At 42.4% G+C, this 22,615-nt stretch overlaps 1 protein-coding gene across 4 annotated transcripts in view; it reads right to left on the bottom strand.

The window, feature by feature from the left end:
• The window catches only part of agrn (agrin), a 471,240-nt gene that overhangs the window by 72,789 nt on the left and 375,836 nt on the right, over positions 1 to 22,615 (bottom strand). For all 4 annotated transcript variants that reach the window (XM_068017055.1, XM_068017056.1, XM_068017057.1 and 1 more), the window contains 8 exons: positions 21,246 to 21,446; positions 17,204 to 17,349; positions 15,250 to 15,355; positions 11,972 to 12,079; positions 8,961 to 9,125; positions 7,632 to 7,775; positions 5,783 to 5,907; positions 981 to 1,086 (listed from right to left, as the gene is read on the bottom strand). In XM_068017055.1, the coding sequence (XP_067873156.1) occupies positions 981 to 1,086; positions 5,783 to 5,907; positions 7,632 to 7,775; positions 8,961 to 9,125; positions 11,972 to 12,079; positions 15,250 to 15,355; positions 17,204 to 17,349; positions 21,246 to 21,446 (1,101 nt within the window). The remainder of the gene's footprint in view (positions 1 to 980; positions 1,087 to 5,782; positions 5,908 to 7,631; positions 7,776 to 8,960; positions 9,126 to 11,971; positions 12,080 to 15,249; positions 15,356 to 17,203; positions 17,350 to 21,245; positions 21,447 to 22,615) is intronic.

The following is a 22,615-nucleotide window of genomic DNA, read 5'->3' as shown; positions in this document are numbered from 1 at the left end:
ATGGCACTTGTTTCATTTGAATTCCAGGAATTATAGACACAGCGGGGTAGGTTTTCATCTTCACTGCCAGGCATAAATCTGGTGGGGAGGAGCACCGGCCTGCTGTAGAACCTGCCTCAACCTTCATTCCAGTGAAGCAGTTTCTATAACTGGTAGTGGGAGAAGGTGGGGAATGGTGGGGGGGGGGGGAGGGGCGGGAGGTGGTGTGGTTGGCCCAGGGAAACAATGCTCTTCCAGATTATCACCCAGTTTCTATAAGGTCAGTTCTGCTGGTGGGAGAAAGGAGCTGCATTCATCAGTATAAATGGAGGAGGAGTATGTTGTGTGTGTACACCTTTAAGAGGTGTGCCTACAAGACCATGTTCGGCATGTAAGAGCTATGATGTAACACACCACATGATTCTGAGCGTTCAGCAGTGTTGAAGAAATACCTGTACAGTTAACATCTCAATGTACTAGCTGCTCTCTCAATGCTCAATAAAGAATTCATAATATTGCATTATTGATCCCATCTGGAGTGGTCAGTCTTTGTGTATAGTCTCTATTAATACAGAGCTTCAAGGAACATGCAACAGAGAGCCAGCTCACAAACATGGGTCTCCCAGAAACCAAACTAAGTGAGCGCTCACATAAAAGCCGATTAAAATCTGCAACACATCAACTCTGGAGTAAAGCATTAATCAGTAACGTCCAGTAACATCACCTTTCCAATAGGTTTCTTTCCAAAAACTTTCAACACGTACTCAAATACCATGGAAACAGGACTATGTCGCCATAAGAATTCAGAGAGCTTTCTTTATCCAAAAAGGGAAACAAACTGCCTTTTTAGCTCTGCAAGCTTCATCTTAATACATCTGTGCAGAAAATCCAGCACAGGGGATTTCAGGTATCTATGGCAACCTTCCACAGTTTTTCCCCCAACCGCGCTACTTTTCCTTTCCTAGTTAAATAATCACACTGTACTGGATCAACTTCCTTACCTTGACAAGGCCCCTGGTGTGTAATTGTGATCACTATGCCTTGGCGGCATGCAATAGTTTTGAGCTGGCACTCGTTTGCATAGGTTATGCCATCAGAGCCACAAACCTGATATGGTACAAGCAGGCAAATAAGTAAAGGTTACATACACATCACTATCAGAATTGCATGCTAAGCAACATAGAAAGATGGGAACAGGAATAGGCCATTCAGCCCATCATTTAGTACCGCAACTTCATCCACCCCCACTTTGTTCCATATCCCTTGACACTCTGGCCTACCAGATATCTATTTATCTCAATTGAAATTTTCAATTGACTCAGCATCCAAGGGCATTTGGGGGGACGAGCAAGTTCCAGATTTTCACTATCCTTTGTGTGAAGAAAGCCTTTTTCCGGAATCCACTCTTAAAAGGCATAGCTCGAATTTTAAGATTATGAACTCTTATCCTGGATTTCCCCACCAGAGGAAATTGTTTATATCCATCCTATCAAATCCCTTAATCATTTTAAATATCTTGATTAGATCACCCCTCAAGCTGCTAAATTCAAAGGAATACACGCCATGTTCCTGCAACTTGGCCTCATGGTTTAACCCTTTAAAACCCTGGTTTAATCCTGGTGAATCTGTGCTGTACCCATTCCAATCCAATATCTCCTTACTGAGGTTACATGCCCAAAACTGAATGTAGTACTCCAGATGGGGTCTCACCAAGGCTCTATACAACTGAAGCATTACTTCTTCAATTTTGAATTCTGACTGACTCTTAATCATCCTTCTTCATTACTTTTTGAGCTGTGTACTAGCTTTTAGTCATACATAGACACCTAAATCACTTTGCTTCTTCACAGTCCCTCGTCCCTCACCATTAGAAAAGTACTTGATTTATCTTTTCAAATCCAAAATGAACGACCTCACACTTTTCTATGTTGGACTCCATCTGCCATAGCTTTGCCCACTCATTTAATCGATGTCCTTTTGCAACTTTTTGCTCTCATTCACAAAATTTACTGAACTTTCAAACTTAGTGTCATCTGCAAAGCTGGATATACAACTCTCTATTCCTTCATCCAAGCCATTGATATATATGGTGAAAAGTCAATGTCCCATTACAACTCTCGGGGAACTCAACTCTTCACATCCTATCAATCAGAGAACAAATCCTTTATCTCTGCTCTCTATTTCTTGCCACGCAACAAAGTACCAACCAATGCTACAAGATTGTGCAGAAACTTATTAAATGCCTTATCAAAATCCTTACAGACAATATATTATCCACCCTTATAGTGACTGCCTCATAAAATTCAACAATAGTCGGACAGATCATACCCTCCATAAATCTATGCTGACCCTCTGATCATGTCATACATGTTCAGCTGCTCAGTCACCCTGTCCCTGATGTTAGGATCCAGTAACTCCTCCACACCTGATCTTATGACTGACAGGTCATAATTAGGAAAGCCACTATGTGGTTTCTGTCTCTCCCTTTTTAAATAACGGAGTGTCCTTTGGAATATTCCAATCCAAAGGCACAATTTCTGAATCTTGAGAACTTTAGAAAATTGACTACTGCAATTTCCTCACCAATTGTTTTAATACACTAGGATGGAGATTTGTCTATCTCAGTTTCCAATATAAGCTCTATTACCACTTTTCCCCTCCTTACCTTAAATCCACTAAGTTCCTCACCTTGACTTGTTTTTAGGTTACCTTGTACCACTGATATTTTGTCCCTCTTCTGAGGGACAGTGATAACAAAGGTTCTGAAAGGATAATACTTGAGCTAAGGGGGTCATTTATGATGTTAGTGAGCACAAGGGAGGCAATGGAACAGTATATTCATGGGCTAATTTTACAAATTCACATTCCCTGTGCGTAACTTTGTCCATCAGGAGCACACTTTGGGAATTTGGGAGGAAAATTACAGCTTGCCTGAATTCTCAAAATGCACCCTGATGATCAAAACGCTGTACCAGGAGCAGAAATTTATAAAATTACCCCTTTATAAAGTCATGGGCTGGAATTTAATGTTAAGGCGGTGGCCCCGCCCACTGGCTGAAAAATCGGGGGCGAGCCCACCTCTGCCTGGCCTTGGACCCATGCTGCTATTTTATGGACATACGAATTAGGAGCAGGAGTAGGCCACTCGGCCCTTCGAACCTGCTCTGCCATTCAATATGTTCATGGCTGAACTGATTACTCCACGTTTCCACCTACCCCCGATAATCTTCCACCCCCTTGCTTATCAAGAATCTATCTACTTCTGCCTTAAAAATATTCAAAGGCTCTGCTTTCACTGCCTTTTGAGGAAGAGAATTCCAAAGACTCATTACCCTCTGAGAGAAAAAATTTCTCCTCATCTCTGTCTTATGTGGGCAACCCCTTATTTTTAAACAGTGACCCCCAGTTCCAGATTCTCCCACAAGGGGAAACATACTTTCCACATCCACCCTGTCAAGACCCCTCAGGATCTTATATGCTTCAATCAAGTCGCCTCTTACTCTTCTAAACTCCAGCAGATACAAGCCTAGCCTGTCCAATCTTTCCTCATAAGACAGCCCGCCCATTCCAGTTATTAGTCTGGTAAATCTTCTCTGTACTGCCTCCAACGCATTTACATCCTTCCTTAAATAAGGAGACTAGTACTGTACACAGTACTCCAGATGGCAGTCTCACCAATGCCCTGTATAGCTGAAGCATAACCTCCCTACCTTTGTATTCAATTTCCCTCGCGATAAACAATAACATTCTATTAGCTTTCCTAATTATGTACTGAACCTGCATACTAATGTTTTGTGATTCATGCACTAGGTCACCCAGATCCCTCTGCATCTCAGAGCTCAGTAATTTCTCACCATTTAGATAATATGCTTCTTTTTTATTCTTCCTGCCAAAGTGGACAATTTCCCACTTTCCCACATTATACTCCATTTGCCAGGTCTTTGCCCACTCACTTAACCTATCTATATCCCTTCGTAGCCTCCTTATCTCCTCTTCACAACTTAACTTTCCTACCTATCTTTGTGTCAACAGCAAATTTAGCAACCATACCTTCGGTCCCTTCATCTAAGTCATTTATATAAATTGTAACAAGTTGAGGCCCCAGCACATATCCCAGTGGCACACCACTCGTTACATCTTGCCAACCAGAAAATGACCCATTTATGTCCACTCTCTGTTTCCTGTTAGCTAGCCAATCTTCTATCCATGCCAATATGTTGGCCCATACAACATGCGCTTTTATTTTCTGCAATAACCTTTGACGTGGCACCTTATGAAATGCCTTCTGGAAATCTAAGTACAATACATCCACCGGTTCCCCTTTATCCACAGCACATGTAACTCCATCAACGAACTCCAATAAATTGATTAAACATGATTTCCCTTTCACAAAACCATGTTGACTCTGCCTGATTATCTTGAATTTTTCTAAATGCCCTGCTATAACGTCTTTAATAATAGCTTCTAACATTTTCTCTAAAACAGATGTTAAGTTAACTGGCCTGTAGTTTCCTGCTTTCTGTCTCCCTCCCTTTTTGAATAAAGGAGTTACTATTTTCCAATCTATCGGAACCTTCCCCAAATCTAGGGAATTTTGGAAAATTAAAACTAACGTATCAACTATCTCACTAGCCACTTCTTTTAACACCCTTGGATGAAGTCCATCAGGACCTGGGACTTGTCAGCCCGCAGCTCCAACAATTTGTTCAGCACCACTTCCCTGGTGATTGTAATTTTCTTGAGTTCCTCCCTCCCTTCCATTTCCTGACTTACAGCTAATACTGGGACATTATTTGTATCCTCAGTAGTGAAGATCGATGCAAAATATCTGTTCAATTCATCTGCCATCTCCTCATTATCCATTATTAATTCCCCAGAATCACTTTTTATAGGACCAATGCTCACTTTGTTAACTCTTTTTTAAATATCTATAACTTTTATTATATTTCTAGCTCGCTTTCTCTCGTACTCTAATTTTAACTTCTTTATCAATCTTTTAGTCATTCTTTGCGGTTTTTTATATTCTGTCCAATCATCTGAACTGCCTCCCATTTTTGTGCAATTATAGGTTTTTTCTTTAAATTTGATACTATCTTTAACTGTTTTAGATAACCACGGATGTCAGGTCCCACCCTTGGAATTTTTCTTTCTTGTTTAAATGTATCTATTTTGCGTGGCCCAGGCCCTCAATTGGCTTTGGTTGGGGCTTCTGCCCGTCTGAGGCAGGAAGTCCCGCCTCCAGAAGCTGCCAGCCAATCAGAGGACAGGCAGCTCTTCAGTCCCAGCAACGCCACCGGGTGCTGTGGCTACTTGGCCACTCCTGGGACTGCACCCAGCGAGAGAAGCCATGAAGGATACCGGAACAGGCAAGTGGGGATCAGGCCTTGCGAGGACAATCGGCTAGGCCCTGGCGAGGTGGGCAGAGAGCAGGGCAGGGGTTGTAGTTTTAGCGGGGGTGGCCAGTGCTGTTGGGGGGAGCCCTCCGTGGGGAACCCCCCCCCCCCACCCACACCCCGCAAGGAGGCTGCCAGGTATTACTGGGCAGACTCCTCAGGTGCAGAAGTGCCCATCTGCCACTGCTAACATACCAACAATTAATCGGCGACTTAAGGGCCTTGATTGGTCTGAGGCGGGTGGGCCTCCCCCCAGCTTCCCACACAATTTTACGCCATTCCTCCCTCCCCCCACCCCCCGCCCAAGTCTGCTCAAGAGAGGGAGGGGGTGTAAAATTCCGGCCATAGTTTATTCCAATCTAGTATTTTGGAGCGAAGATGAAACAAGAATGGCACCAATGAAGTCTTACCTTAGACTTTTTACTTTCTGGGCAAACAGGAGGAGGACATTCACAATAAGCTCGCCCAATACTCTCCACACAAGTTGCTCCATACTGGCACTGAAGATCTGCACATGATTTGGAAACAGATGGATCTGTGGGAAAGTGGAGAAAAAACCTATTCAACTCTCTATTCATTCACTTTGAGTATTTTTGATGCTTTTGCCATCAGGGCAGCAAAGTCAGGAGATACAATATTTTTACTCTTTGCATTTAGTGGCACAAGAACAAAAAGGCAACAAAAGCCCAATAGGTCCATCAATGCTTGCCCTCTGAAGTAAAGATTAGTTATAAGATAGAGCTCCACTTACACTGCTCCTCAGAAAACCACCTCTCTATAACACCCATGTGACATCCACATTTCTCACACTGTCTGTCCTCACATTGTCCTGACCTTGTGACCTTATTGCCCAATATTTGCATTTGTACGGAACTTTGAACTCTAGAGATTCTTAAAAATTGTTGGCCAGGGGCTGCAAGAAGTACAGAGTCTGTTACAAACTGTTGCTTAGCTCATAAACTGAAGTAACCTGAGCTCAGACACTGGCCTGTGCTGATAAAAACCAGTTTGAACTAATTAATTTATGTGAAAGACAAGGGAGAGATCACAAGAATAGAGCCTTATTTGGACACGGAGTGATACCGGGGTCTTTGGGCCTGGGCCAATAAGGAGAAGATATGAACAAGGTGAACAGGCCTAAACCAACAGGAAAGAGACAGCACAGCTCGAAGAGATAAGAAAGAAAGTAATTTCAGGCATGGAGCCAGCGAGAAACTCCAGAGACCAACCATCGCAGAAGTGGAAGACCCTGTGTGAGCAACGTGGTGACGACGTAAAAGAGAGAGAACGGAACGTCTGGCCAGCGTCAACTCTCCCCTTTTTCGGGTATTATCCTTTGTTTTCTGTGACTAGGTCAGGGAAAGGTCAGAGGAAGCTAGTGGGTGTGCTTATCGATTCTAGTTAGCTTTGTTATTAACTGTATAACCCAGTTTGAGTTGCATGCTTTTGTCTAACCAAGTGTATAAGCCTTGTACAACAACGTGAATAAGGTAAATTGATAGTTAAAGAAAGGACTGAGTTTCCTCCTCTTTGTACTGAGCCATTAACCGTAGCCGGTGGATTAGGTGGAGGGTTGCTCTCCTGTAACCCCGATATCCCAAACACCCAGCCTGAGCCTGAATTAAGAGGACTTAGTCCCACGTGATGGCCAGGATCAAGTGGGATAAGAGAATAAAGGGGCCAATGGGGAGTTGACTCCGCGCCACGGTTTACAAAATCGGAACAGAAAATCCTGGAAACTCATAGCATGTCCATCAGTATCTGTAGAGAAAGAACTATATCATATTCTGGCTGTGGACCTTCCAATAGACCCAAAGTTTTGACAAAGTGTCTGCACTTAAAACATGAATCTTCTTTTTATAAACCGACAGACCTGCTGTGTATTTCCAACATATTTGACTTTCACGATTTGTTCTAATGGCTTTATAATCATTTATATTTATCTCTTTTCTATAGAAGCTGACATATATGTGTTTTTTAACGTGACCCAATCTACTGCAGATCACAGGGCTCTACCAAATGATTTAATGCTAATTATCACAATTATGAGTGCTCACAGGCTTGACCTCCTGAGAAAAGAGCTGCTGTCCCACTTGCCTGTTGGGCTTCACTCAATGGAACAACACTCTATCCACTTAAACTCTCTGAAATCTAACTCTTGTATGGCACCTTGTTTCCATAAAATCATCTCAATTTTCAGCTTTTTTACTAGAAATGTTTAGCAGAAATGTTCTTAACTGTACCTGTTAATGTTCTCACCTTTGGCACAGCCATTCTGGCCCAATTTACTTCCATCAGGACACTGGTTGCACTTCATTCCAGTGATGCCTGCTTTACAAGAGCACAGGCCAGTCATCTGCTCACAGTCATCCCGAATGGCCCCAACAGAATCACAATTACAGGCTACGCAAGTAAGAGAGGGAAAACAACAATGCATTATTGCAGAAAGATACAACAGAAATACTCTCATAACGTCAGTGGCATGTGATGGAAATGAAATCAATAAGAGCTTCCAACTTCTCTGCTCTTTCAAAAGATTTAATGAAGAATAAGTCAGTACCATGATATAGTACAGAAAATGTGTTCTCGTCAGGATAGAGGTGTCAATGCTGGTGAACTAAACATTTCCATTTCTTGCAGCAAACATTTAAAGGTAGGTTATAGCATAATTAGACCTACAGCAAACCTCCCTCTACGAGTGTTTCCACTCTGGTGAATTCATGCCCTTTAAGAATTAGACTAAAACTGCCCCAAACTCTTTAATTTTGGGTTCTTGCAAGTTTTTTGTTTTAAAAAAAGGCAACATTGTAGCCTTCTAAAAAAGACAATATCATAGTCTTCTCTCCTGAAGGTGCTGACCCTTGCTGGGATTTGCTTCCAGGTGAGCAATGACATTCATTGCTAATTAGCATTCGTTTGTGGGCCCAGCGTCAGTAGGTTACTTAACCATGGAGGGCATGAAAAACACACAGATGTGCTATGCACACACACACACGCACACACCCACGCACGCACGCACACACACATGCACGCACGCACGCACTCAGAAGTCACCGGATAGTCATCAGGAACAAGAGCTTTGTCTGATCGTTCCCTCCCTAGCTTGGGATATTGAGACTGATTACAGTGTCCAAACAGCTAACCTGGCTGGGACATTCCTAATTTCAAAGCCCAGTTTGGAATGGATTTAGATACAGATTCTAGAGGTGAAAAAACTCACCTGCTCCAGATAAGATGGTAAGCACTGGTGACTTGTTAAAGTAGACATTCTTTGTGTGTCAGCCTGAGCAATGAGTGTTGACAGGTTACCCTCTCCTCCTCTGGTAACCACATTCACACATTTGCTGCAAGGGTCACTAGATAATATTTCTCTTGCCTAGTGAGAACACTGAGCTCAGTTGTAATCCCATCACCATTAAACTCATTGGGCTACATACAACAACACAGGTCTGGGATTTCCTTGATATGTGGCACAGTATCATGTCAGGTGGAACACTCAGTAATCCATTTGGGTGGGAAAGGAAGGAGTAAAGAGGTCTCTTTACCTTTAGATTTTACACAACTAAAGCATCCCAGACATTCACTTACGAGTGCATCCGCTCTTCTCGTCTATGACGATACCACGGAAATTCCAGAATCCAGGTTCACAACGGTCACATTTCAGGCCTCCCACACCAGGCTTACAGGAACACTGACTAGTGCTGGGGCTACATGTTCCACTGTATGACCCGTACTTATTACACCGACAGGTGCCTGGAAAGATCACAACAATAAACATTCTCCATTTGTCACTGTGTTTACAATGGAGCAGCTCTATTTATTTGATAAACTTTCAAAATGAGTACACAAAAATAAAAGGCTAGATAAAAGTATTGAATATTCCAAAAAAAAACACCATTTAAATACCATGTTTGCTCCAGGTATGCAGCATATGCCTGGAATAGTAGCACTCACTTGTATGGGGGTAATTCTGGAAATTTACACACCAGAAGTGACCTTACCCACTGAGAGAAATATGCCCACATTGTCCACTGTGCCTATTTGGGCTGAATAGTCATATGCAGGACGTGTCAATATACATGATAGATGTGGAAAGCTTGCCAGCAGGACTCCAAAGTCTGCTTCTCCTTTTACAATACAGTAGTCACTATAAACCCAAATTTAGGTACCACTGACCCAGGTTATACATTCTCGGACTCACCCGGCTGCCATAAGTGAAATCACATCATCTGCATGGCATTTTGAGCGTCTGCCAGAGGTGGGGGATGGGAAATGCAGTCTGGGATGGCTGCTGAAGGGGGGGGGGCGTTTGGGGTCGGGGGGCATGGTATGGGGGCCCTTTCCATACAAATGCTGGCAGTCAAGTAGATAAGCCCTCTTTACAGGAAAGCTGATCTGAACAGGCATGCAAAGGGATTCCCCGGATCATCCCGGTTTGGACATACGAGCATACGAATTAGGAGCAGGAGTAGGCCACTCGGCCCTTCGAACCTGCTTTGCCATTCAATAAGATCATGGAAGATCATGGCTGATCTGATTGTAACCTCAACTCCACATTCCTGCCAACCCCCGATAACCTTTCACCCACTTGCTTATCAAGAATCTATCTACCTCTGCCTTAAAAATACTTAAAGACTCTGCTTCCACTGCCTTTTGAGGAAAAGAATTTCAAAGACTCACGACCCTCTGAGAGAAAACATTTCTCCTCATCTGTCTTAAATGAGTGACCCCTTATTTTTAAATAGTGACCCCTGGTTCTACATTCTCCCACAAGGGTAAACATCCTTTCCACATTCACCCTGCCAAGACCCTCAGAATCTTATATGCTTCAATCAAGTCGCCTCTTACTCTTCCAGTGGATACAAGCCTAGCCTGTCCACCCTTTCCTCATAAGACAGCCCGCTTATTCCGGGTATTAGTCTAGTAAACCGTCTCTGAACTGCTTCCAACGCATTTACATCCTTCCTTAAATAAGGAGATCAATACTGTATACAGTACTCTCAATGCACTGTATAACTGAAGCATAACCTCCCTACTTTTGTATTCAATTCCCCTCGCAATAAACAATAACATTCTATTCGCTTTCCTAATTACTTGCTGAACCTGCATACTAACCTTTTGCGATTCATGCACGAGGACACCCAGATACCTCTGCATCTCAGAGCTCTGCAATCTCTCACCATTTAGATAATATGCTTCTTTTTTATTCTTCCTGCCAAGGTGGACAATTTCACATCTTCCCACATTATACTCCATTTACCAGATCTTTGCCCACTCACTTAACCTATCTTTATCCTTTTGTAGCCTCCTTATCTCCTCTTCACAACTTCACACCCTTTGTCTTAGTTAAGATTGGGTGGTTCAAAACCCACCAAGGCTTGAAAATGTACAATACCAGGCCATGAATCCACTGACTGAGCACACTCTGTAAGATTTAAGGTAATTGTGGAAAAGGACAAAGATGGACCGGAAATAAAGGTACTGAATTGGGGGAAGGCTCTTTGCTGCAGAGAACGGTGTCAATCCCCCTTACTGTGCATTCCCCTACTATCAGTACATTCCTATTTACTCCCCCTGCTTGAATGGCTTCCTGTACCATGGCACCATGGTCAGTTTGCTCATCCACCCCCGGAGATCCTATGAGGCCCACTTTGGCCTTTTGGCAGACCCAAACACAGGGGTCATCCCGACATCCAGGTTGTTTGGGCTGTAAGGAGGCAGAGTTGAGGAAATTCCTGATGTGGGAAATCATCCCTTCAGGTCTTGGCTCCACGCCCTCTGCTGTCAGGGATCACGCCCCCGCCCTCATGGGAAATTGACACCCTGCGCTGGTACTCCAGTATAACTGGGTGTCACAATTCACAAATAAACAGAACACACAAATTCATCATCACTTCACCACTGGCATCGCCAACATCCCAGAAATAAAATTACGCATCAACATTCTAGAGATCTTTCAGCCCCCGGGAAAGAATATCTTATTGGTGAGGGTTTTGCACTGCCCTGTCTCTCACCAGAGATGCTTGACTTCTGCGGTTGTCGTACTCAAGTTATGAGTCTTTCAGGTTCAGGGTGTTCATTACAACTGAAGCCACAAAATGATGAGATATCTGCTTGCTTAGAGGTACTTATATTACATATTTTTTCTTTGTGTGAATAGGGGAGACTGAGATCTATACATATGTGTCTCAATGGATCCACTCTCCTTGACATGGTCACATTGTAACCTTGTGGGAGACTAGTTCAGGTGCTATGCCTGGCACCCCATCCTTAGTTGGATACACAACACCCTTCTGAAGTATAGGAAATTCTTCTTGTACAAGAACATAGAGAAACAGTTCCAGGAAATGCTCAGCATTTCAAGAGGAGCTGCTTCCTGAAACAGCATGGACAATTATAATGGATACCATAGGTGTAGCAAATTCACTTGGGAGTCATCCTGATGAGAGTACAAACACGACAAAACTGTAGCCTGAAACCAACAGCCGATTTTTATCAATCTGTTTCGTCGTCTGTCATCTGGTTGTGTGACGAGGAGAACCAGGCAACTGCAACTGGCTACACTCCTGTAAAGCAAAAGCACTGACGTCCCAACTTACTCGGACAACCTGCAAGGCCGACTCCTTGGGCAGCAGTTACGTTATCAAGACAACAGCCGTAGACCGATTTGCTACAGTGTTGTTCTGGGGCAGATGGCGGAATTGCAACTGAAGAAAGACAGAGAGATTGAACAGTTAATATATTAGACACATTCTAATACAAATCTGCAAGCAGATAATCTAGTGCCCATTTGTGTTTTATATGATGAGCACTAAGTGCTTTTTCATTACCAAGTTTCTGCCAGCCTTCCTGTACTAACGCTAATGAATCGTTGCTGGGGTACAGGAAGATGGTCAGCAACATACCGCAGATTGGGAAGTAGGTATGTGGTGTTTGGAAGTAATGGTGACAAAGTTGTGGGGTTTTGGAGCATTTTCAAGGTGGGTTTCGGTAGCACTGAAAGGTGGTGTTGCTACATAAGCACACCACAGTAGGGACACTGTGGTTGGTGGTATGGGGAGGGTGGAGTGGGGGATGTGATTTATCAGATGATTCTTGTGATCTGGCAAGTAGTACCATGGGGGGGCGGGGGGTGTTAGGACGTGGGGGGGGGGGCTGTAGGTGGGAAGGAAGTTTGCAGGTTTGGCAGAAATGGGAATTTCCAGAGTTAAGGCAGCACTGGGAGAAGGGATCCAGAGGTCCAGGAATCATTCGGGAAAGGAAAATACCAGGTGCTAACAGCAATGGCAATGCAAGGTAGAGGAGTGGATGGTGAGGGGGGGGTGGTGGGGAAGGGCTCAGTGGTCTGCAGGAAGCTCTACTTCATTGTTGCCTATATGCAGACTGGCCAGCTTAGTTCCCAAACTGATGGCAGTTTTAAGCATGGAATTGTGTGCTAATTATAAGACATCCAATGCAGAATAAATCTGTGTATACAATATGTAAATACCCACACAGAAATAACTAATAATTGAATTTTGTTGCACTGAAAAAGCTGACATGTCATTAGTAACAAATGTGAACAGTAAGATATTTGAGTCGTTAAAAAATATCCCTGTTCCCTTTTAATTTAACCGATCTGCTGGTAGAATCCCTGCCAGGCCATACTCAGGGCTTTCTGTACCTAGGCTTTGGTTTAGTCATATGCTTTTAATGCATTTATATCTCATTTCATGGCACTTTAAACAACTTAAGTAGGGAAACAGCTGATCCCAGTCATTTCCAGCCCACACTGCATCTGGTCAAACACTCGAATCACATTACAAATCAGCTTCTACAGGCTGCTTGAAAGCAAATTCAAGAAACACTCGTGGGCAAAAAATGTACTGCAGTTTCACAGCTCTCAGATCTTAGTTCCAAACTCTCAGCAACTGATTGGTGGACCATTTCTGCAAGACATGGTCAAATCTTCAGTATTACCATTGATTGGGACCCAGAGTGTTAGCACAAGTCGTGATGCTGCCTGGCATTTCTGCATTGAGTTTCTGTTTCAATCAGAGTTATGTTTTCACAACAATGTCACAAGGATGCTTTTGACTCAAGGATCAGTGCTGGGGCCTCAGCTGTTTACAATCTATCTTAATGACTTAGACAAAGAGATCGAAAGTAATGTATCTAAGTTTGTTGATGATGCAAAGTTATGTGGGAATGAGGAGGACACAAAAAGGCTGCAAAGAGATGCAGACATGGTAAGTGAGTGGGCAATAAGGTGGCAGTTGGAGTATAATGTGGGGAATATAATGTGAGGTTATTCACTTTGGTAGGAAGAATAGAAAAACAGAATTTTTTTTTAAAAAGGCATGGAACTTTTAAATGTTGATGTTCAGAGAAACTTGGGTGTACTTGTACAAAGAACACATGCAGGTACAGCAAGAAATTAGGAAGTCAGATGGTATATTGGGCTTTATTGCAAGGGGATTGGAGTACAAGAATAAGGAAGTCTTGCGACAATTGTATAGGGCTTTGGTGAGACCGCATCTGGAGTACTGTGTGCAGTTTTGGTCTCCTTATCTAAGGAAGGATATTGGAGATGGTACAGCAAAGGTTCACTAGATTGGTTCCTGGGATGAGAGGGTTGACCTATGATGAGAGGCTGAGTAAATTGGGACTATACTCTCTGGAGTTTTGAAGAATGATAGGCGATCTCATTGAAATGTATTCTGAAGAGGCTTGACAGGGTAGACACTGAGAGGTTGTTTCCCCTTGCTGGGGAATGTAGAACATGGGGGCACAGTCTCAGGATAAGAGGTCGATCATTTAAGACTGAGACAAGGAGGAATTTCTTCATTCAAGAGGGTGGTGAATCTTTGGAATTGTCTATGCCAGAAGGTTGTGGATGCTCCTTTGTTGAGTATTTTCAAGACTGAGATCAACAGATTTTTGAACTCTCAGGGAATCAAGGGACATTGGGAGCAGGCAGGAAAGTGGAGTTGAGGTAGAAGATCATATTGAGTGGCAGAGCAGGCCCGAGGAACCAAATTATTCCTACTCCGATATCTTATGTTCTAGTGACTTTGGGCTGAATTTTATCAGCCCTTTAGGGGCGGGCAAGAAGGAAGGGAGGCCCTAAAAGTCGCGATGGAAGGGGGGTGGGGGGGGGTGGAATTCCCTTTGCATTCCCGGCGCCATTCAATTTTGTCAGAGGCAGGGAAGGCCAAGGATTCCTGCCTAGATGCCAATTAATGGCCTCTTCCCACTGCCGGTCGCATTTTACTTAGCAAATCTAACATTTTTTCTTTGTCCATTTTATTGTTTAGCCCTAACAGCAGGGCTAACACATCACAAACTGTGCGACAGAACATCCGACATGGGTTTGTGCAGAAGCAGCATTTGCCTTGCGGGGCCCCATGCAAAGGTCTGGTTTGGAACCTCTTCACTTCGCTAAACAATAATACTAAATACTACCTACTTCATCTGGTGTCAAATCGATACACATACATTCATGAAAAGGCTTGTTTGCAGGAGGTAATATAAAAAATAGTTGACAAAATAATCGGTGATCTTGGCAGGGCTGGCACTAATGCAAGTTTAAATAAACAGATTGTGATTCCATGGCAACAGATGGCCACAGGACAAGTATTAAGAGTTTTGCTGGCAGCTAACTACTGGAACACATCAGAAATAAATCTTTGGAGATCTTTGTTGAGTTAAATTACTCATCATTGTATTATTGTGCTTTGTTGCAAAGGAAAACTGGGTCGAGAGACTCAAGGAGACGTCAGTGGAGCAACATCATGGCTGAGTATCCCACCAAAATAAAATGCCTGCATGAATGATAATTAGATCACAGTGGATAGGTGATCGACTGCACATGTGTGTGTGTAAAGGCTAGACTCACCCTCACAGGCGCTAGGCATGATGACATGGAGGTCCTTTTGTATTAGACAGCGTGTCTTCCTCAGTGAACACTCATTTTCATAGGTTACCCCATTAGACCCACAGACCTAGCCAGAGAAAGATGGGCAGTCTCACATCAAAAGGAAAAATACTTAAACCCTGCTGCATTGAATAAATCAAAACATCTGTTCCAAGCCTCAAGCATCATTTTCAACAGAATTTAAAAAAGGACAAAACCTTGAACAGAAATATTTCTGACAGGAACAAAAGCAACTTTATTCATTTCACTAACTGTACGACGTTTTTCAAAAAGCTTTTTTTTTTGCTTTATGAAGAGGAGGCAATCTTTGAAAGATGTTTTCTCCACTTCCTTTGGGCTATTGGCAACACCTTCAACGAAGCTTTCCAGATCAAAAATTCCACAGGCGCACAGTTTGGTCCTTTTTTTTTCTGCTGTGCGAGAGCAGAAAGGAATCTAAACACCAGTGGAAGTTCCAATGGAGCAGAGGGGAATGATGTATAAATGTAATAATGTCGTGACTGGGAGCTGCAGTCTCTAGTGGCAAGAACAGAACAGGTCCAAATGAATTTATATTTGACCTCTGACCTCTGTTTCAGGCAATTAAGATCACAATGACACTTTCAAGCCTAAAAATGCAGAACCATTTATTTTGTGGAGGAAATAAATTAATAGTACCATGGGATCCTATATATGCACCTGAATGAGTGGATTAGGCCTCGGTTTAACATCACATCCAAAAGAAGGAGGCTCTGAAAAAGCGGTGCTGCCTCAGTGCATACTGCTTGACACTAAAGTACCAGTCTAGATTATGTATTCAAATCCAGCAATGGTACTTGAACCCTTTTGATTCAGAGGTGAGATTGTTACCACTGAGCTAAGCAGACGAAGCATGATTTTCTAAAGTCACTTGCTCTGGGGAGTGTTAAAAATAGTAAAATGGTATTGTATGGAAGTGGTATTGATTTATACAAGGTCCAAATCTGACCCACGGAAAGCTCTGGCTGATAAGTTAAAGAGGTCTTAACAAAATGGGCCTCAAATTGACACGTATGGTTATTGAAAAAAAATCAATGCAAGCTCTAATAAATAATAGTAATATCACTGCTGAATTCTCCCATCAATCTCTCTGGTCATTGCAGGATTCAGTCCAAAAGAGGAAGGTGACAACATCCAGGCCCTTTGTGAGGCACGGAGGTCGATTGGTCTCGCAATTATTGCATAGATGTATAGCACAGTACCCAGGCCATTTGGCCCAACTGGTCCATGCTGGCAAAGATACGCTGCACAAGCCTCCTCCCACCTTACTCTGTCTAACCCTATCAGCATATTCTTCTGTTCCATTTTCCCTCGTGTACTTATCCAGCTTCCCCTTAAATATATCTAAATCTATATTAAGCTCAACTACTCCATGTGGTAGCAAGTTCCAGCTTCTCTTGGTAAAGAAGTTTCTCCTGAATTCTTTATTGGATTTTATTGAGAAGAATGAAATGCGTAGCCAAGTAATTGAGCTTGAAATTTGTTCTGCTCTCAGTTTCATAAATGATGAAAAGTTTACAATCGATACACCCCGAAAAGTTTACAATCAATACACCCGAAAACTGTGCACACTGATTTTACATTAAAATAATTCTTCCATTCTGGTAAGGTACATTTCAGTAGCAGGCTAATTGTATTGGGAAGTTACTGAAATATAAATTTCTAATTAAAGACTCTTGCTTTCTATACCAAAGTGCAAGGCTACCTGAGAGGCAGCATTTGTTATTTATAAGTACAGGAACAATAGTGAGCCAAATCATCAAACATCAGAGAGCATTTGTTTTTAAAAGAAGTACAGGGATAAAGGAATCACTTTTCATGACATTATTACAAGGCTTCATCTTAATTTACAGAGCTGCCTGCAGTGGTAACGAAAACCAGGATAGTCATTACTCACAGGATTTGGAGGGACATTGTGACAGAAGAATTCACAAACACATGCGCCATCTTCTGTGTCCTCATCCCACATTCCTCCATACTTCCGGCACCGTTCCTGCTCGCATTCATTGTCCTCACCTGATCCAGACCCTCCAGAACCACATTCTGACAAAAGCAAAAAGATAGGTAAAAACACCAGTAAGATGCAATTATTGGCTCAGAAAGTGACACAAAGGGGAGCCAATTTTAACTCAACCCAGCTGGCAGAAGAAACCAGCAGGGCAGGCAGTTAAAACACCCTGCCTTTGTGCCACCAGGATTCCCTGCTGTCCGAGATTTTAACCCGCTCTCTTGAGCAGGCTGCAAGGAAGCCTGCCAGAAGTCAGCAGAGTCCTTCCTTTATCTAGGCATGTCATTGGGACCAGACTGCAATGTTAAATCAGGCCCAAGTGGGTGTTTATCTTCACAAAGAATAAAAGTCAACGGTCAGGACTTCAAACATTACCACCCAGACTGACACCAAGCCCATGAAGAAGGATGTGAAAAAAAAAACCTTTTCTTCATTTGCCTATAAATGCAAAAACAAAGATACAGATGGAAAGAGAAGGGAAGTAATAGAACTTACAGGTCACTAAAGAGAAAGAAGATATGTCTTGTTTAGTGTCTTAGTGTGAGCTCAATGGAGAGATGACCCACGGAAATCAAGATTAACATAAATGCGCATTTGGAGAACGTGTTCTGAATTCTGGCCAGGTGTGTTTTGCATTCAGAGTAATATATGTAACAGTGTTATATGATTAGTTCCTTGTTGAACGTGACAAACATTCCCATTTATATGTTTTCTAGCATCTAAAATAAACTGACAAACAGAAGATAGACAAATACCTGCTCCCCATGGAACAGTGTTTAAATGTACCTTCTGTTGTGCTATTGAGTGATACCAGAATCGATTTTAAAATCCTCATTCTCAGATCCCTTTATTTCCTCAATTTCAATTCCTTCCATCGCCCAGCCCTTCTGTTTTGAAGAGCTCTGGCCAAAGTAAGTTAACACAGACAATGAATCATTGAGAAGCCCTCACCTTAGCCAAGAGATTAATTTCAAAACTAGGCATTGAACCAAGTGTCGAATTAGAGTCGTTTCCTAAAGCTACACTCAATATTTAGAATGACTTTGTTAATTAAATATTAAAAACCTTATAAAAAGGTTCATACATTGCATCCTGATTTTAGATTAATCATTGTACAATCCTCCACAACAAACCTTTATTTAACAGGCACAGGTATTTGTGCTGTAAACATTTGTATGCCTTTCTACACCAGAGCAATCAATGCCATATTGATCTCTGGGTATCAAATAGCTAACCGTTTTCACTAAAAGACATTAGACGCTTCAAAGTAATCCTGTACTTCCCACACAACAGTCAGGAACAGACATACAGAAGGGTTCACCATCGAACTTTCAACCCTCCCCCCATGCCCGCACACCAGAAAAAATGCTCACATTTCTGTTTAAATGTAATCTTTCTAGTTGTAAATGGCTTTCTTCCCACTCCTGATAGTTTTTTTTTGGTAGTTAATGTCGAAGAGGTTTGTGGAGCCAGTGTGTCATCTGTCTACGTAGAATTCCGACTGTTCACTTAGATAAGGGTTGACTAAACTGTTGCTACTCAAATGCCCAAGCTAAGAGTCTCACAGCACTAAATAAATCACAGGCTTATTTATTGTTTCCTGAACCTTAGAAATCAGAGCAGATTATATAACATGGCAAGGGCAGTGAACTAGGAAATTTGAAATGAAATGCACCAGGTTATCTATCTGTGAGTACAGTGCACCAGGTGAGCAGCGTTCTACATGCTTGACTTCCGATTCATTGTCTATTAACGCCTGGGCAGAAACTCACTGTGAACAACTTTCCACTTGAACTGCAATAAATCTCTTTATATATCTCCAAACATTGCCATTGCCCACAGTGGGAGTCCTGAGCTTCTTAGCACAGGACTGAATATTGAATTGGTTAGAGAAAAGAATGACAAAGCTTCTTCCAAACCAACTGGGGGTAGGGAACAGCCTCCCAGCTGAAAGTACTGCAGGGAAAAGATTGGCAAAGCATCATGAGGATGGTGGCGGCGGTGGAAGGGGTTTTGGACGGCAAAGATTTCCCCACACAAAGCCGATTGGAAAGTACAACAAACTTCACCAAACCCCGCAATTCCTATGGAGATAACCTGACAGTACATGTGACAGAAAATGAAAGGCCAAATTTTCATCTGATGAGTAACTTAAAGAAACTAGTAGCACTTCTGACCCTCCCCACCTGTGACAACTTTCCACACAAATGGAGGAATGGAGTAGATGAGAAAGAATAATTTTGTATGTACATTGGATAGTGAAGTTGACCAAACCTATCTCCAATCCGACGAGTAGCTGGTCTTTCAATTTAATGAGCGCTTTTGGCAGAGTATGAAAGACCAATAAACCTGTCTTTTAATAATTCCTGCATTGATTCCCACTGCCTGGAACTTGGCTTCCATTGACTGATGAGTCTATCATACGGTCAAGGACACTGTACCTGGCAAGTACCAGTTTCCCCATCGCTTTATAAAATAACATTCACATGTATTCTAGAGGGCTGCTTTTTTGCTGCTTAGGTGCAGTCAATGGATGAACCACATGAGTAAATTTAACATTAGTTAATAGTAGCTGCACTGAAGACTGGATAGCCATTTCCTATTAAAATCAACTCAAGCACAAAGCGCTCCAGTAACATACCGATACATCACCATCCTGCTTATACAACAGGGAAGACAATAAATCCTGGACCTTAACAGACTCCAGTGTAGACAGGGAAGAGAAGGATTCTGGGCAAAAGGATTCTTTCTGCTCAGTAGCCAAAACCCACCATGATTCTTTTCCACCACTGATGTCCCTCTCCATCTGTCTTTATCCAGTGTTATGAAACAAAACACACACTCTGGGACTCATCTTATAAAAAAAGGGGACTATTCTGGACTAAAACACTCTCATAAATTCACTACTTCATCTCCATCACCAGCTTTCTCAGTAGGGCCATCAGCTGCATCATCAGAGTATGGGTAGGCAGTGAGAAAGAAAGATCACGTGTGATAAACAATCGGGTGTTAACAGTGGCTAAAGTACCTCAACAATCCGAATTATAGTAACACTTTATTTTCAATCATTATCCAGATACTATTAGAAAGGATTAGAAAAAGGTGAAATATAAACAGAAAATGCTGGAAATACTCAGCAGTCAGGCAGCAAATATGGAGACAGAATCAGAGCTAATGTTTCAGGTCAGTGAGCTTTCATTAGAAAAATGTTAATCTTTCAACCTTGAATTAAGCAAATGAGAGGATATCTCAGAGAGATACACTAAGTGAAATAGAAAAAGGTTATTCCTGAGCACTATTTCAGGTTACCTCAGGGCTGCAGCACAAAAGGACACTGGTATAAATTGATGAAAGGTAAGTTCAGGGCTGATATCATGAAAGCACGTTTTCAGACAAAGTGATTATTATCTGGAATAGGGCAAGGTAGTGGAGGCAAAAACTCTGCAGTCATTCTTGACGCTGTAATAAGAGAATAAGCTTGATGGGGCAAATGGTATCCCTCAAATCTATCTGGATCTTTGTGAGGCTCCTGTGTGGTGAGGCCTTGGTTATGGATTGTCTATGGAAGTAGATGAGAAATAATGGAAACGTTAGGGTGGAATTTTACCCATTTAACTTTGGGGAGATAGAGAGCATTTATAGTATTTCAACCTGTCCCTCTGGAGGATGAACAGGAAGCAGAGACCAGATAATACACGGGCTGTGGAAGGAATGGGCTTGATGGGACAATAGCCTTTTCTTGTTTCTTACATTCTGTTTTCCTTATAAACAGAGTGCATTGTGGGGGTGCTGAGAGGAGAATGGAGCACCAAGCTTATTCCATTCATGACCTGATCTTCATAACTTGTTCAGATCTCTACAATGGTTACTCGTGTAGTGTGGTACTCCTCGCTAGCCAAATACGCATCACAAGTTCACATACAGTACATACCATCATCACAAGGACCCTCTTGTGCAATCTCAATTTTCTTCTTCTGCTGGCAGGAGGCAGATTGCAGATCACAGAGGTGCATGTACGTGATACCATCGTTTCCACAGACTGACAAGATCGGTTGGTTCTCACACCGAGGGCAAGCACATTGGCCATCAATGCACTTTGCTCCAAACAAACATATAGTGGAGCCGCAGTGCTCTGAGAAATGGAAGAGCGAGAGGGTTAGCAAGCAGGAAAAGGACAACATCGATAAGTTTTTCTGCATCACCCCAAGAGATGTTCCTCCAACAGGCAACAGGGGGCTGTAACTGAATCATTTCAATTTTTCGAAGTTAAATGAGTTAGAAGGATGCACTAGGTCCATTCCAACAGAAATCATGTCATTCCAACAGTGAAGCTGTACACACGACCAAATGAACTGCCCACTTCTGCCAGTGATTTTCTTATCTCCTCCACAGCAGAAATGTGCATTGTATTTACAGCACAGAAACAGGCCATTCAGCCCAACAGGTCTATGGCAGTGTTTATGCTCCAGATGAGCTTTGTCCCATCTTACTTTATCTAACCCTATCAACATATTGTTCTGTTCCTTTCTCATGTACTTATCCAGCTTCCCCTTAAATGCATCTATGCTATTCGTCTCAATCGCTCCATGTGCTCGTGTGTTTCACATTCTAACCCCTGGGTAAATAATTCTCTCCTAAATTCCTTATTGGATTTCTTTATGACTATCTTATATTTACGCCCCCTAGCTGGAAACATCTTTTCTGCATCTACCCTACTGATCCCCTTCATAATTTTAAAGCTCTCTAACACGTCACCTTTCAGCCTTCTTTTCGAGAGAAAAGGACCCCAACCTGTTCAGCCTTTCCTGAAAGTTAGAACCTCTCAGTTCTGGTATCATCATTGTAAATCAGCTTGCATCTTCTCCAGTGCCTCTACATCATTTTTATTAAAGAACTGAGCACAGTGCTCCTAGTGAGGTCTAACCAAGGATCTATATAAGTTTAACATAACTTTTCTGGTTTTGAACTCTACTCCTCTAGATATGAAACCCAGTGCTTTCTAATAATGGTGAATTAAATTGTCTACCTAAGCTCTCAAGTGAAACATAGAAACATAGAAAATAGGAGCAGGAGTAGGCCATTCGGCCCTTCGAGCCTGCACCACCATTCAATACGATCAAGGCTGATCGTCCAAATTCAGCACCCTGTTCAAGCTTTCTCCCCGTATCCCTTGATCCCTTTAGCCCCAAGAACTATATCTAACTCTTTCTTGAATATATTTAACAATTTGGCTTCAACTGCTTTCTGTGGTAGAAAATTCCACAGGTTCACCAATCTCTGGGTGAAGAAATCCCTCCTCAT

Source organism: Heterodontus francisci, chromosome 37, assembly GCF_036365525.1.
Source record: "Heterodontus francisci isolate sHetFra1 chromosome 37, sHetFra1.hap1, whole genome shotgun sequence".
NCBI lineage: Eukaryota > Metazoa > Chordata > Chondrichthyes > Heterodontiformes > Heterodontidae > Heterodontus > Heterodontus francisci.
The sequence above is the reverse complement of the archived record's forward strand: the minus strand, read 5'-3'. Positions and strand labels throughout refer to the sequence as shown.